The 13,825-nt window shown below is 38.5% G+C and overlaps 1 protein-coding gene across 2 annotated transcripts in view; it reads left to right on the top strand.

Moving 5' to 3' along the window:
• CDKAL1 (CDK5 regulatory subunit associated protein 1 like 1) overlaps positions 1–13,825 on the top strand; it is a 378,644-nt gene that overhangs the window by 133,953 nt on the left and 230,866 nt on the right. For both annotated transcript variants that reach the window (XM_057377905.1, XM_057377904.1), the window contains exon 7: positions 8,770–8,890. In XM_057377905.1, coding sequence (XP_057233888.1) covers positions 8,770–8,890 — 121 coding nt within the window. The remainder of the gene's footprint in view (positions 1–8,769; positions 8,891–13,825) is intronic.

Genomic DNA, 13,825 nt, shown 5'->3' with positions numbered 1-13,825 from the left:
GAGGGTCAGAGGGAGGRTAGTGGCCTCATCGAGTCCCTGTTTCTGTTTCTATCTCCTTTGAAAGGACATAGAACAGGAGGGGGAGGGGGCAGCTTTGGGTGGATTGTTTTATTTATTTCACTGTGTGGTGGGCTGACCTTGTCTGGCTGCCAGACCCCCACCCAGCTGCTCTTGCTCYCACTCCTCATGAGGGCAGCGGAGAAAATAAGATGGAATAACTCTTGGGTTATGATAAGGACAGAAGATCACTTACCAGTTACAATCATGGGGAAAACAGACTTGATGTGGGGGAAATTAATTTAATTTATTGCCAATTAAAAATAGAGTATAATGATGAGAAACTGGAGCTACCTCCCCCCCACCCCTCTTCTTCCCAGGCTTAGCTTCACTCTCTCATCCCAGTCTCCTCTATCTTTGCTGCTTCTGCTTCCCCACACTGTTCTCCTGCTCCAGCCTGGGGCATTCCCATGGGCTATGGGCATCCAAGAACTGCTCCAGCGTGGCTTCTCTGCACAGGAAGGGGCTGTTCCCATATGGGTCCCCCACAGGCTCTGTGCAGTTACTGMCAGAAACCCGCTCCAGGCTCCTGCTCCCATGCTTTTCCACAGGCTGCTTCACTATGGTCTTCTCCAGTGGCTGCAGGGGAAGCCAATGGGGTGCCTGCAGCACATCCTCCTTCCCTCCTCTTCTCACCTTGGTGCTCACAGAGCTTTCCTTCACACTTTTTCTTCTTGCAGCCAGGCAGTGTTTTTCCCTTTCTTACACCTGTGACAGATGTGGAGCTCCMCTGTGCCCTGTGGCAGGGATTTTGGAGCCACATGCAGCCAGCTGTGTCTGTCATTTGGCAGCATTGGCCTCTCCTCACAGAGGCCCCTGCAGCCCCCTTCACACACCCCAGGAGCAGTACCCCAGCCCTAGTGCTATTTCTAGGAAGCAGAATTGCCTTTTAAACTGAGAATGTGGAAAAGTAAAGCTACTACCTGGAAAAATTGTGTTCAAGGCTGGCTGGATAAGGCCTTGRGTAACTTGGTCTAGTGGGAGGGGTACCTGCCCATGGCACAGGGACTGGAACTAGATGATCTTTAAGATTCTTTTCAACCCCTTAACATTCTGTGATTTGTGAACTTGTGCCAGAGGCTGTGTTTGACACTTGGTGACTTAAGAAGGTTGGGCAGGGTTGAAGTAACGTTTTCAGTGGGCAATACACAGAGCTACAGCRAGTCAGTAACTTGGGGACGTGACTGTGATTAAAAGGTTCATCCATCACCCATTTGTATGTATCAATCACTGAGGTTAATGGCATAATATGGTACATGTCACCCCCCTGCCCCTGTTTTGTGTCCCTTGGAWTGGAAATTTTGGAGTTACTCCTATTTAAACAAAATTACAGATTTTTTTGTTGTGTTGTAAAAAAATGGCATTATGTGTGCCATTACTCAAACCAGTGCCATTACTCAAATCAGTAGCTTTTTTTTTCCCTTCTGTTAAGAGCTACCTTTACAACAAGTATTGGCTTATAAAGGACCTAGCTGGAATGTCCTGGCTTTTAAATGAAGGGGTTTTTGTGCAGCCAGATGCTTCAGTGAGAGCTCGAGGTTGCGTTTTGATGGTCCTTTTCTGACTGCTAATTGAAAGTGTGATGTACTGAAGGATACTGGTGCGTTCGAAATAGTAATGCCATGATTAGTTTGGAGAGTTCAGTTTTGTAGACTATAATTYAAATAGAATTGTAGGGCATGATGAGGAATATACAGTAATTGTGGAGAAACTGTTGCCAAAAAGACAAATTTTAATTGCTTTTWTAAAACATCAATAATATTGTGGCTCAACATTAAAATCTTCCTTGCTGGGGCAAGAGATTTCTGTTACCATCAATTGGTCGCTGCTCTTACAGGTAAGTGTATTGCTGTTTTTGCTGTGCCTGTTCAAATGCTTTTGGGCATTCAGTGACTATTAGGTGTGTGAGATGATCCAGGACTTTRTTTAGACTATTTTAGATAAGTTTCATAATTATTTTCTGTTATTTAATTGATTTAATATATAGAATTGGTAGAATGGACTATCCGTGTCATTGTTATGAATTTATTTTGTAAATAGCTCAGAGAAATGGAATGGGAGATAAATAGTGCAACAGAAGACGAAAACAAGCAATTGGGGGGTACAGATTGAAAATCTCTGTAGCAAAATTGTAATTGCTCATTGTTACATGAGCCTGTGATGTGCACGGAAAAGGTGCCTTTTCTTCCAGACCCATATGTGCTCTTTTCCTCACTTTAAATAAATGACTATCTTACAACATTCCTATTTTTCTGTCCTATTCACGTTGGTTAGACTCAGCTGGATTTAGCTCTGTTACAGAATCCTCGTGGCTGGTAAATGTAAGGAGTACCTCGTTCAGACCAGGGGAATTTAATAAAAGCTTGCTTTTGCAAACAGTGAGAAGCTCAGCTCAGTGTTTCACTCTAAGGCTAAATTTGTTCTGTTCAGCCTGCACACCCCAAAACATTAGGCAAGTTACTTGTGCTGCTGCAGCTGGCTGACAATCCTCCTTTCAGCATTTTCCTTCCTTAGAACTCAGCCTGTTTTATCTGATTCAAAATGTCTTTTCCCTTGGAAGTTTCTCTCCAGGATCTCCAGAGGTTTTGAGCAGAATCTTTGATCCTAATCAAATACATTTCTTCACAGAGAGGTGAGGACAGAAGGTCAGGGGAACTCTTCCTGTAGTCAATTCTTAGTATTGTCCTTCTGAGCTGTGGAATTATAGCTGGCATTTTGAGCTCACAGGAGGTTTAATGTTCAGGCACTTTTTCAGAAAGACAATAACATTGTATGATCTCAGAATACGTAGGGTGAAGCTGTTGAATCCTTAAAAAAGAAATAGTGCCTTAATAGGGCATTTCAAGTGCTTTTGCTGTGAGAAAGTACTATGGATGTGTCAAAAATGTTCTTGAATACTTATATTCTTAATTTAACTTGGTGGAATTTTTACATGGACAGTAATTTTTTATTAATAGTTACCTCTTTTTCTGTATGACTTGTTGTACAGTATGGTTGTAGTGATTACAGGTATTGTTATGATTGGATAATACACTGGAGACATTCCAAGAATAAAGAGGCATTGCATGTTTAATGGAGAGAAAGTGGTGTGTAAATTTTAGCAATCTGGGACACCTGCTGAATTTTTCAACTGATACCTTGTTTTTGAAGTTACATRAAATGAATTTTTAAAAGCTCCTGTCTTCAGTGGTGTGACACTCAAATTCCAGAGTCTTCCAAAGAAGTAATATTGTTGGATGTTAATTCCAAGTGCAATTCTTAGTAGTTTCTGTATTTCAAGCTAGTTACATGTGCTGTATGCTTAGTAATACCTGCACATTTCTGTGAAGATTTTTTAGTTGATATAGGGTGGAAGGCAATCTTTTTATGCAAGAGTTTTGAGTGCACAGACTGGATCAAACAAAACACCTGCTGTCAGCATCCTAACAGGACTGAGTGCCCTGCCCAAGGCATGGTACAGCAACACATGAGGAAAAATCATTAACTCTGACAGCATTAGTCTGAATTTTTCCCCTCTCTGTTGTAATGGACCCAGGTCCTGCCTTCACTAGTTGAAGGAATTTGACTGCTACAGAACATTCCTGTTTTTGCTGATCTAGGAGAGGAATAATTTATATTAGTTGCTTGGCCTGGGTCAGGGTGTATACCTTTTGGTTAGGTTTGACTTTGCTTTGCTTTGCTTTSTATTTACTTAAGACTGGAAATGCCACTAATGACATTCAGGGATGCCAATGTGCTGCTGGCCAGCTGGGGTTGGTTTGGGTGGGAGCATCCACAGAGCAAAGTCCTAAACCAATTAGTGTCCTTGTTTTTGCACTTGTATGTGTCTGACAGCATGTGATTGCTCTAGGGAGCTTGGGAATTCCTTTTAAATCAGTCATGTCTGCTGTGGGACAGCATGTTTGTGCTGCAGGGCAGGGAGAAAAGAGGAGAGGAGCTTATGGTCTGCCCTTGCTTGATGCTTCTTTCACATTTTATTACTGCTTTTGGTTCTTCTTTACACTTCTTCCTTTCMTTTTTCTTTGAAGAAATGTATTACTTTGTTTTCCCTTCATACACTTTTACCTTCCTTTCCTTAKYTRCACTGCTCCTATGTGCTATTTTTTTCCACTGCTAACCTTGAGAAAAGGAAGCTCTCTATTCATTAAAAGCCAAACAGTGGTGGAAGGAAATGTGTGCAAGAGTACATGAAATAGTGCTTAATCCTGTTCCCTGAAGATGCTGGGGACGATCCGACAGGTTGGTGAGAGACATCTGAGAGTGCAGAACGGTGCATTGGCAGCTGTGCAATGAGGAAAAAAGTGTCTTTCAGGAAATGGTGAATAACCTCTAAGCATAGTGATGTAACTGGGAAAGGGAAAGAATGGGTCACAGAACAAGCAGAAAACAATAGAAATTGTTGCTGCCAAGGTTGGGGCTTCCTGMATCTTTGAGGATTTTCTGTAAGATCATGGTTTTGAGCTGCTTGAGATATCTTCACTGAACTTGGGAGCTAACAGCTAAGAAATCTGTGTCTGGCTGGTAGTTGTGTTTCACAGTCACACCWTGTAGCTCCAGCAGGGTGTGCAGGGATGGGGAGAGACCCTCAGTGGGTCCTCACTTTCAAACAGATATAATGTCCCAGCAGTTCTTGAGGGGTGCCAGCCTATGGATAGAGTGAAGCCAWCTGTTTTTTTTAAACACAATATAGCTCTACTAATATCTGATATGATRCTGATAGCCAGGTAAAGTTGACTCAGATTGACTAAGCCAGGCCACTTCCCYCTCACTTATTCTTGTAATTAACTAGGAAAATACCAGTCCCTTTTGAATCTGTTTGCTCTAATATCATTAAGGTGCTTCTGCAGTTCAAGGTCATAGGGATTTGATGGTAGCCTGAGGTTCACAGGACATTTAATCTTATGGCAAAGAAATTCCATTACCTGTTYCCTTCATATATTTGTATTTCAAAATTGGCCATTCTCCATCAGTCCTGAAGCACGTACATACATTTATGATTAAAGGTATACATTGCATGCCATTAAGACTGTGCTATTTTTGGTGTCCTTTTTAACAAGTGAAAATAAATACCTYGAAAATATTTTCATTTTGGATACTRGATTATCAAATTAGACACATTTAAAGGCCCTTTTTTAGACTAACAATAGGATTTTACATTCTCCCTAATTCGTTCCAACCTCATGCTTCTTGCAGACAGTGCCAAGTAATATGAATTGTGTCTACTGACTTCTGTATAAAGAGGAGTTTAATTTTAAACAGTTCTGAAAACTGGAGAGCTCTGATTCATTTTAAATTGTTCCTAGCTTGATTTCATTTGCACTTGCCGTGAAGGATTCTACTCTGCAAGTGTCCTTGCTGGACTTGGTTAGTACTTCTGTTATGTTGTAATCTGTATTAATTATCTACTAATTAGTGAAAAACTGCTCTAATGCATGACCTAAACTACTAATTAACCTTTCTGGGTTTTGTTTTGTTTTTCTTCTTAATGGAATTTTATCTGCTAGTAGAYTATGTGGAAGTAGAAAAGTTATTTTTATGGCATAAGAGGTTAATAGGCCCAGATTGTTTAGGCTCTCCCATCTAACCTGACTAGATCTGTTTGTCATTAAGCTGTGTTTCAAAGCTTGCTTCATAGAGTGAGCCATCAAAAAAAGAGTGGTGTTTGATATCTGAGATGGAGCAGTCATCATTATGGTAATAGACTTGTGATTAACTCAGTTTTCAAAAATGTTGTACAAAAGTTTAAAAAAAGGAAAGAAAACAAACATGAAAAGAAAGACTTCTTTTTAAGTTTGGGACACCTGCTTGCCTAGGTAAGTTACACAACCTGTGAAGTCACAGAGAAGGTAACTAAATGTGATAAAATGCTTTAGAAGCAAAGCTTAATTGCAGTGTTCTGTCCCTTTCTAAGCTTTGAAAGGAGGTCATGAAATTTAAATTTCCTACTTTTTCAGTTGATGTTGGTCTGGGCTTAATGATGCTGGTTAGACAATCTAAAAAAAAAGTTATTTATCCTTTTCCTAGTTGAAGATGGCAACATGTTTATTTTTAAGTTTTCTTGAAATAAGTATGAGGGAAAAAAGTTTTACAGCATGTGAAAAAGTATGATTCAGTGTTTATCAAGTTATGGTTTAATAATAGTAACAATTCTGTAAACAGATGCTTTAGTGATTGCTTAAAATTAAACAAAATAGTACTTGTATGGAGTAGGGGAAAAAGGATTTAAGGTCACAAATACTGTAACCAAGGGGTTTTTTTCATAAGAAAAGTAATTAAGTGTGCCTGCAGCACAAGTCACAGTAGTTGGATGTGCGTGTACTGCTTGCTTTCTGGAARCATTAAACTCTGCTAAAAGTTGTCTCTCAGTAAAGCATTTTTTTAGCCTCTGGTGTCTGGACTGAAAAGTGCAGGGATGTTATTCTTGAGTACCCCACAGGTCTTGTAATCCTCTTATTAATTGATACTCCAGTGTCATTTAGTAGGTATATGGGAAATGTATTTTATGTGAGAATATGCTGCCATATTTGATTGCCAGGCCATACATTTCTTGAGCTCAGGCACATGGTTGAGATGGGTGTTAGCATTCAGTGGATCACGTGGGAGATGGTCACAGAGCTGGGGTTTCTTTCCTTAATAAAGGAAGATTCTGACGATAGGAGAAGTCTAATTCTCGCTATAAGTTATATTCTATGTCTAGAATGTCCTAATGTTGTGGGGATTTTTTATTGGGGGGAGGGTGGGTTGTGTTGCCTGTTAGATTAATGCTCTCAAGTATGAGRAAGGGAGAGTGTGAGCTAAATTCCTGTTAGAGAGCAGTAACTCGCATGGCTCTTCCTTGTGAGGATCTGTGTTCTAAGGAGATGAGGAGATTCTGTGCTCTGAGATATTATTTGGGAAGGGGGGCAGGTTGGTTTTGTGGTTTGTTGTTTTCATTTTGTTTTTTAAACTTAAGAATGGTGGTTTGACCCCAATTCTAAGCATGTGAGTTTTAAGTTTTGGGTAACTTGTTGTTGTTAAGCCTGATTATTTTAAGATTACTRTGAATTGTTCCACTGTATTTTCAGCCATAAATCCAAATACACCTTTAACAGGAATACAGCTGAATATTGAAAAAAATGATAAACTGGCTTAATCCAGTTAATCAATTAATTGATAAACCACAGTATTAAGAAATAAAAAAAAGGAATGTTCTCTACTTCTAGTTTGGTTTTTTTGTGATTTACGTAAGGCATTCACTTTTGTTATACAGGTAAACAAAGTGGTGCCATACTTGTTTCTCCTCGATGAAGCATTACATTGGAAAATAACTGATGGTATTGTGAGACAAGGATATTGCTGTTATTCTCAGGAAAAGGTAGAAGTGAATAATTTAGCAAATGCTAGTAGCACAAGCACCATATTACTGAATTCACTGCAGGATGTAAAGAAATTTTCGTCAAATGCGACTGCGGAAGTAATGCCTTTTGTTTCCTGTCAGCATTAAGATGTCTTCTATCAGTATTAGCCACTAACCATTATGTCTCTTATTGGTATTAACCTTTATGCTATSAGGTCATTCCTGCTCCCTTGTTCATTAGATCACATTTTTGATTGAGAATTTTTATATATCTTAAAAAAGGAAGATGTTATTCTATAAGCAGCTGGGGTTTTTTTCCCAGGCTGTTGTTGTCATATCATAGAAATAAACTCAGAGCATGAATGCCACATTATTAAAAAATTACTTTATGACTCCTCAAAACAGGCAGTGAAGAAAGGCTTTGACTGATGAAGGAATTAATTTTATAAATAGCTGTTGGTAACATAAGCTAGGAGCTTTGTTGTAACACAGCTTTTAATTGATTTAGTTATAGGCTTTGCTGTGCTAGATGTKGCTCAACTTGTACTTCATAGTTTCATGCATGCCTCTCACCTCYCTCYTATTTAARGGTTGKTWTTTTCTTTCCTGAAATATTTAGCSATTGAGCTGTARGCTTTAYTATCAAGGAGTTTTCCAAGTTCAAYAGACACATGCTTTCTCTTCCTGCCAATTGATTGTGCTCTTTAAGTACAGGACTTGTATTGGTATGACTGATGTACTATTGTAGGCAGCTGAATTTATTTGTATTTTACTCTCTGAGTATTAATGGCTTCAGGAAAGTAGTTGTGAGATAGATTTTTGACTTTCAGTTGTCTTGGTATGGGAGGAATAACTGCAAATATTGGTAGTCAGCTTAGGCTGACTCACTACATGTGAGGATATGCTTCACAGCACTTTCTCTCAGACTTACACAGTCAGGTAACCATGAAATGTGTTGGTTCTCCATATAATAAGCTAAAAAAGTATTTAGTTGTTTATTACCTGCTAATTAAAGTTTTAATGAATTTTGGGGAGGAATCTTTTAATCCCACCATACAAGTTCAATATTTTTGCTATGTTGTTATTTGCTAGAGAATCTGAAAATGAGACTGCTTAGGTAATTTGAATCATATAGACAGAAAGTGCAAGTGTGAAAAGATAATTGGATGAAATAATTTGCTCATTTTAAGRTTATTTATTTTACCTGTCAGTGTCTCTTTTTTATAAATGCTCCAGCTGGTGGAAATATATTAYTACATTTCATTCTCATTTTCAGTCTTTGAAATATAAACACCACTTCTGAAGAAGAGCAAATCAAAACAACTATGATGAGACTTGTTCTTTCTATTGACTGCATTTTTTTTCTTAATTTGAAGGTCATTCTGTGAGACTGCTGGGTCAGAAAAARGATAATGGAAAACGTTTGGGGGGAGCTCGACTGGATTTGCCAAAGATTAGGAAGAATCCACTGATAGAAATAATTTCCATCAATACAGGGTAAGAATCTTCCAAACATTCAGTACTGTGGAGGAATTCCATTTATTTCTTTCTGCAGGTCTCATGTACAAYTGCTAACCTACACAGAAGGAGGCATGATGACCACTTTAAAATAATTTAAAATGTTAAATTACATTCATATTGGGAAATAAATTCTTGCTTCTTTGGTTTCGAGAAAAAAGGAGCATTTATAGGGTTTTTTCCCCAATGTTATTTTGATTTCTAAGATGGTGGTTCCAGAATGTTGTTGGTAACTCATGATCTGTAAATGTCGTTAAGACCTGTCTGATCTGATTGTCAGCCCAGATGTGTTAATGGCTAAATTAGATATAGCTATTTCTGTCTTGCCTCTCTAACCTGTGTGTAAAGAGTCATCATGTATCTGTTTCATTCTTGTCTTCATTTGAGCAAGCTACTCTCTCTTATCAATCAATTCTGGATGCCCACTTCCCCACAAGATTGCAAACATTTTTTCTGTTCTGTACTCCTACTTTGAGGAATTCTGTTTTAATCTTCCTTCCTTTGATGCTTTCCTTTTATTGACACCAGTTGGTATGCTTCCATTTTGTCAGTTTACTAAAAAAAAAAAAACAAAAAAAACCAACAACAAAATTCCTACACAAGTCCTCTTATGATTTTCCCATCTTCTTCAACTTATGTCGTAATTTTCCTGGTGGTAAAATTTAAAATGCATTGTTCTAGGTGTCCCAGGTAGGTATGAACTTACTGCATAGAATGAAAAAAAAGTGGTGTATCTCATCTCACTTAGTTCTGAGTTTAGATTAGCATGTTCATAAACATTTCGTAGAAGAGTTTTGGTACTRTCTTCTTTCTTACTTCATTGTCTTTTAGTAATGTGGCCTTCATAGAATTGCTGTGAAACCTAGTATGCTATTTAGCTCAGAATACCAGTTCAAGGCTTAGTGTGGTTACTTTTTTTTCCTCTGGTAATACATGGGTGACRTTTTGTCATATTACTGAATTATAATGCCTTTTTAAACTGCATTTTTTTGCATGGATTGGTTTTGAAGTCTGAATATAAGCTATTCTGGTGCAGTTGCTTCAAATGTTCAAAATTCTTTCCCTTATTGTCTTTCCTGCCAACATCTTGTTTGTGCCCATCTAAATACTTTTCATTATTAAAACCATTTTTTTACATTTGGCTGTGTGACTTTCAGATGGTATAAATTTTCCTTGTGCATTAATATTTATCACAATCTACTGTTTTATTATCTTTTTAGTTGTCAGTGTTGTCAAGGTTGTAAGCTAATTGAGTTATGGTCTTGTTCATGTCTTTTGATGTAATTAGTAATGAATTTAAGACAGAAAAATTAGAAATACTGTTATTTCTAATATCATATTATTACTAGTCTAATTATGGAGGTTAATAACAGGGTGGTGTAGGGTACACTTGGCATTACATGGCTGATGAGGGTAGCAACTATTTGAWTTTTTTTTATATATTTTTAACAGGTGTATTTTATACTGGGTTTTGAAAAAACAATTATTTCTCAAATTGATCAAAYTGCAGACTGTTAACATCTAAGAAGTCACCCTCAGAAACCCTTTCCTTTAGAAACTGATTGTTTACAAACAATACTAGTTGTTATTGCAGTTCTCAGGTCAATATATCGCGTATTTTCTACCATAAGACAGTATAAAACAATATTGGAAACCACAATAACAGATCTGTTTCATGGAGAAGAACAAAAAATATGACTTTATAAGGCCAAGGCATTTTTAAAGCTTCAAACAAACAAATTAGTTGTGTAAGACACCTAAATTAACTACTGTCTCAATCTGTGTTATCTGTTGCCTGCTTTCCTCTCTGGAAATACAAATTCTTGTGCTTTCTTTTTTTCTCTTCCCCTTCCCTCTCTCCAGCCTCTCCACCTGTCTATTGTAGGTGGCTTTTTTGGGTACTGTTTTGGGCTTGAAAAACGAAGTGTAGCTTTAGAAAGGCAGCAGTGCTCAGCAGTTTCTGAAAAGATAAAAATGTAGTGAATTAAGAACAAGACACAGAATGTATTAGTCACTGTGATTTGACTGTGTTAATTTTATCATCTTTGCCTTTGTAGTCTGGCTATGCCAATTTTTAGTACCAACACCACATTGGAGCTGAGTTGTTTTCTCAAAGAAAACTTTGAAAACTATTTTTGGTACACTGCTCTTTATTAAGAGGTGAGAGTTCTCTTTACGGAGGTGAGTTTGGATCAGACTAAGTGGTCTTAAAATAGTAAATAATAAATTCCCTAATCACAGAATGTGCTGAGCTGAAAGGCACCCAMAAGGATCATTGAGTCCAGCTTTTAGCCCTGCACARGCCAGCTGGAAGAGTCACACCATGAGCCTGGGCGATGAAATTACCACCCACAGCCTGAGTGTGTCCAAGGGCTCCGGTCTGGATCCAAAGGGTGTGAGGCAGAGACAGACCTGGGGAGAAGAGTACAGATAACACAGTTGTGAGGAGAGGAGTGCAGGACTGGAGGCAGCCATGGTGCTGAGGCTCAGGCCAGCTGTGGGAGCAGAGGCTGAGCTGTGCTGGGGCTCCTGGTGCACAGCRGCTATGGAGGCACAGCTGAGGGCCTGGCTGTGGCCACGGGGCTGGGACAGGTGGTGCTGAATTGCCATTTCCAGCTGGGCTTTTAATGAAACCTCAGCCTATTCTGTGGGGGAAGAAAAGGCTTATTGGAGCMTSTATATTCCTCCTCCCCAAAGCACTRGAGTCTTTGMTGGCTCACGCTARCCTCTTTCCCTCYGTAGTAGGATGAATTCCTTTATGTGCGTGGACATCTGCCAGCTGGAGCTGTTCTTCTGAGGGTTCAGAAGGACCACTTAATTTTTGGAAGGCTCCAAAAATGCTTCTTGTTAAGACACAGTCATATGGGTCTAAGAGATGTCTTTGTTTCTCARCTCAAGATGGTGTCAAATTTTGTAATTTTGACTTGAGACTTATTTTATTGGTTCCTTCTTCTCTCAGAGATAGAGAAAAAAAGAATTTCCTGACCTTCTGTTCTTGTAAAGCTGTGAACTAATTCCTTACTTGTCCACGCACAAAGGCATGCCTGCGTATGTACTCTGCTTTTGTTTTGCCCAGACTGCTGCTGCACATGAGTGTCCTCAGCTGTTTGCATGAATCAGATCTGTCCCATCAAGGGACAAACATGTTGTGTCTCCACTACAATCTGCAGTCTGTAGTAATGATAATTAAAAATAAACCAAAACAACACYCCACTAGGTATGGAATATCTGTGAAGTTTAGGTGCTACTCCTGTCAGTTGTGAGCCAGCTCAGAGGTTTCGCACAGAGGCACATTTGTCTCCAAAAACTCTGCCCTTACAGGGACCTAGGTCTTATTCAAGTTTGGCACTTTTATTATTTTATTTTATTTTTAAAGTAATGGACAGTTTTTTCCTACTTTTAAYTTTGATTGTCCTGAGGGTTGTTGTTTTCTTATTGAGAAATCCAACCTATCTGTTTAATTTACCATGACATTTGGTGGTTTCTGTCAACAGACCATGACTCTAGAGAAAAGCTCCTGTCCCAGGAGTGACATGTTTCAGAGTTTCCAAGTATGTTTGCAGAGTCTGTGGTGAGTTACTGGAATGGGGACACAAGACACTTACCAGACTTCTTTGACGTGCAAAGATATGTTAGTGACTCTTCCTTTTGCCATGTGTCAGAGATATAAAAAGTCCATACCATCYCAGTATCCCATACAAGCTGTAGATTGACCTCCGTAATCTTCCCCTAAGAAATGTGACCTTTTCTTCCTGTATTGTTTGCTTTCTCTGTTATTGTTTAGAAAATACTTTCCAATGTTTTCCAGATCAATTATTCTTTTTTTTTTTCTTTAAAATAGGCAGTTAAAAAACTGTGATTGTGACGGTGCCCAGATGCCTGTCTTAATATTAGTAAGTTCTGCAGTGGTATTAGTAGATCTGAACCTAGAAACAGTGATTTGTTCCTGCACTACAAAGTAATTTTCTGGTTTGAATTAAGGGCATCTGGTTAAATCTCTTTCACTTTTATTTATGTCATAAGCATGTATTGTACAGATCATCATCTTACTGTAACAAGCCAGGTAATGGTAGTAGAAAAGCATGTTAAATGCTGTTTAGTGAAAAGGCATACATTTTAAAACTAATATCCTAATGTGATTATTCTGTCTGTTAGTTTGAAGTAAGAAAGAGAAATGTTCTCAAATTAATTTTGCAATACAGCTTAATTTAGGTCTAGGGAAAAATCTGTTTCTCTTTGCGGTCTCATCTTCATTAGTTCCAGTTTCATAACCCATGTAGCCACCTAGACAGCTCCCTTTAATGGGATCAAGACTTATTCTTCCACATGTTAATTAATTCTGTATCTGCTTTGTAGCTTGGACTATGATTCATGTATCTTTATTGTTGGTAWGACTTGAACTCCCTTTTTACCACTCACATACATTCAAATATGACTTTATTTGTGTTTTTTCTGGATGCCCTGGGAAGCATGAGAGAAATATAACGTCACCTGAATGTGAGCCCTCACTAGAATTTGCTTTGGATGGGTTTGCACATAGGTTTGCTGAAGTGCTTTCTGTATTATTTTTGAAGTTTCTACCTCTCTGCTTCCCTCCGGAGTAGGTGARCTGCTGCACTGCTCAAATGACTGGCTAGAGAAGAATGAAAATACACTGACCATGGAATTCAAAACCAAAAGAAACATGGTAGTGTACATGCACACATTAGACTAGATTATTCTGGCAGTGCTGGAGGGTCTTKGAGAAGATCAGCATCACAGAAAGATTTTCAGATCTGCTTTTGTGTCTTAAATGCTAACTAAAACGTAACGCTTCAAGCTTGTTACTCTCAGCACTGAAGAACTGCAACCTTTCTCCTCACAAGACAGCCCTTGCTAGCAAAGTTTATGTTGAGAGTGAACACAGTGCTTAGA

The sequence above is a fragment of the Malurus melanocephalus genome, unplaced genomic scaffold (genome assembly GCF_030028575.1).
Source record: "Malurus melanocephalus ecotype Western Australia unplaced genomic scaffold, MMel_1.1 scaffold_332, whole genome shotgun sequence".
NCBI classification, from domain to species: Eukaryota; Metazoa; Chordata; class Aves; order Passeriformes; family Maluridae; genus Malurus; species Malurus melanocephalus.
This window is presented reverse-complemented; position numbering and strand designations above follow the sequence as displayed.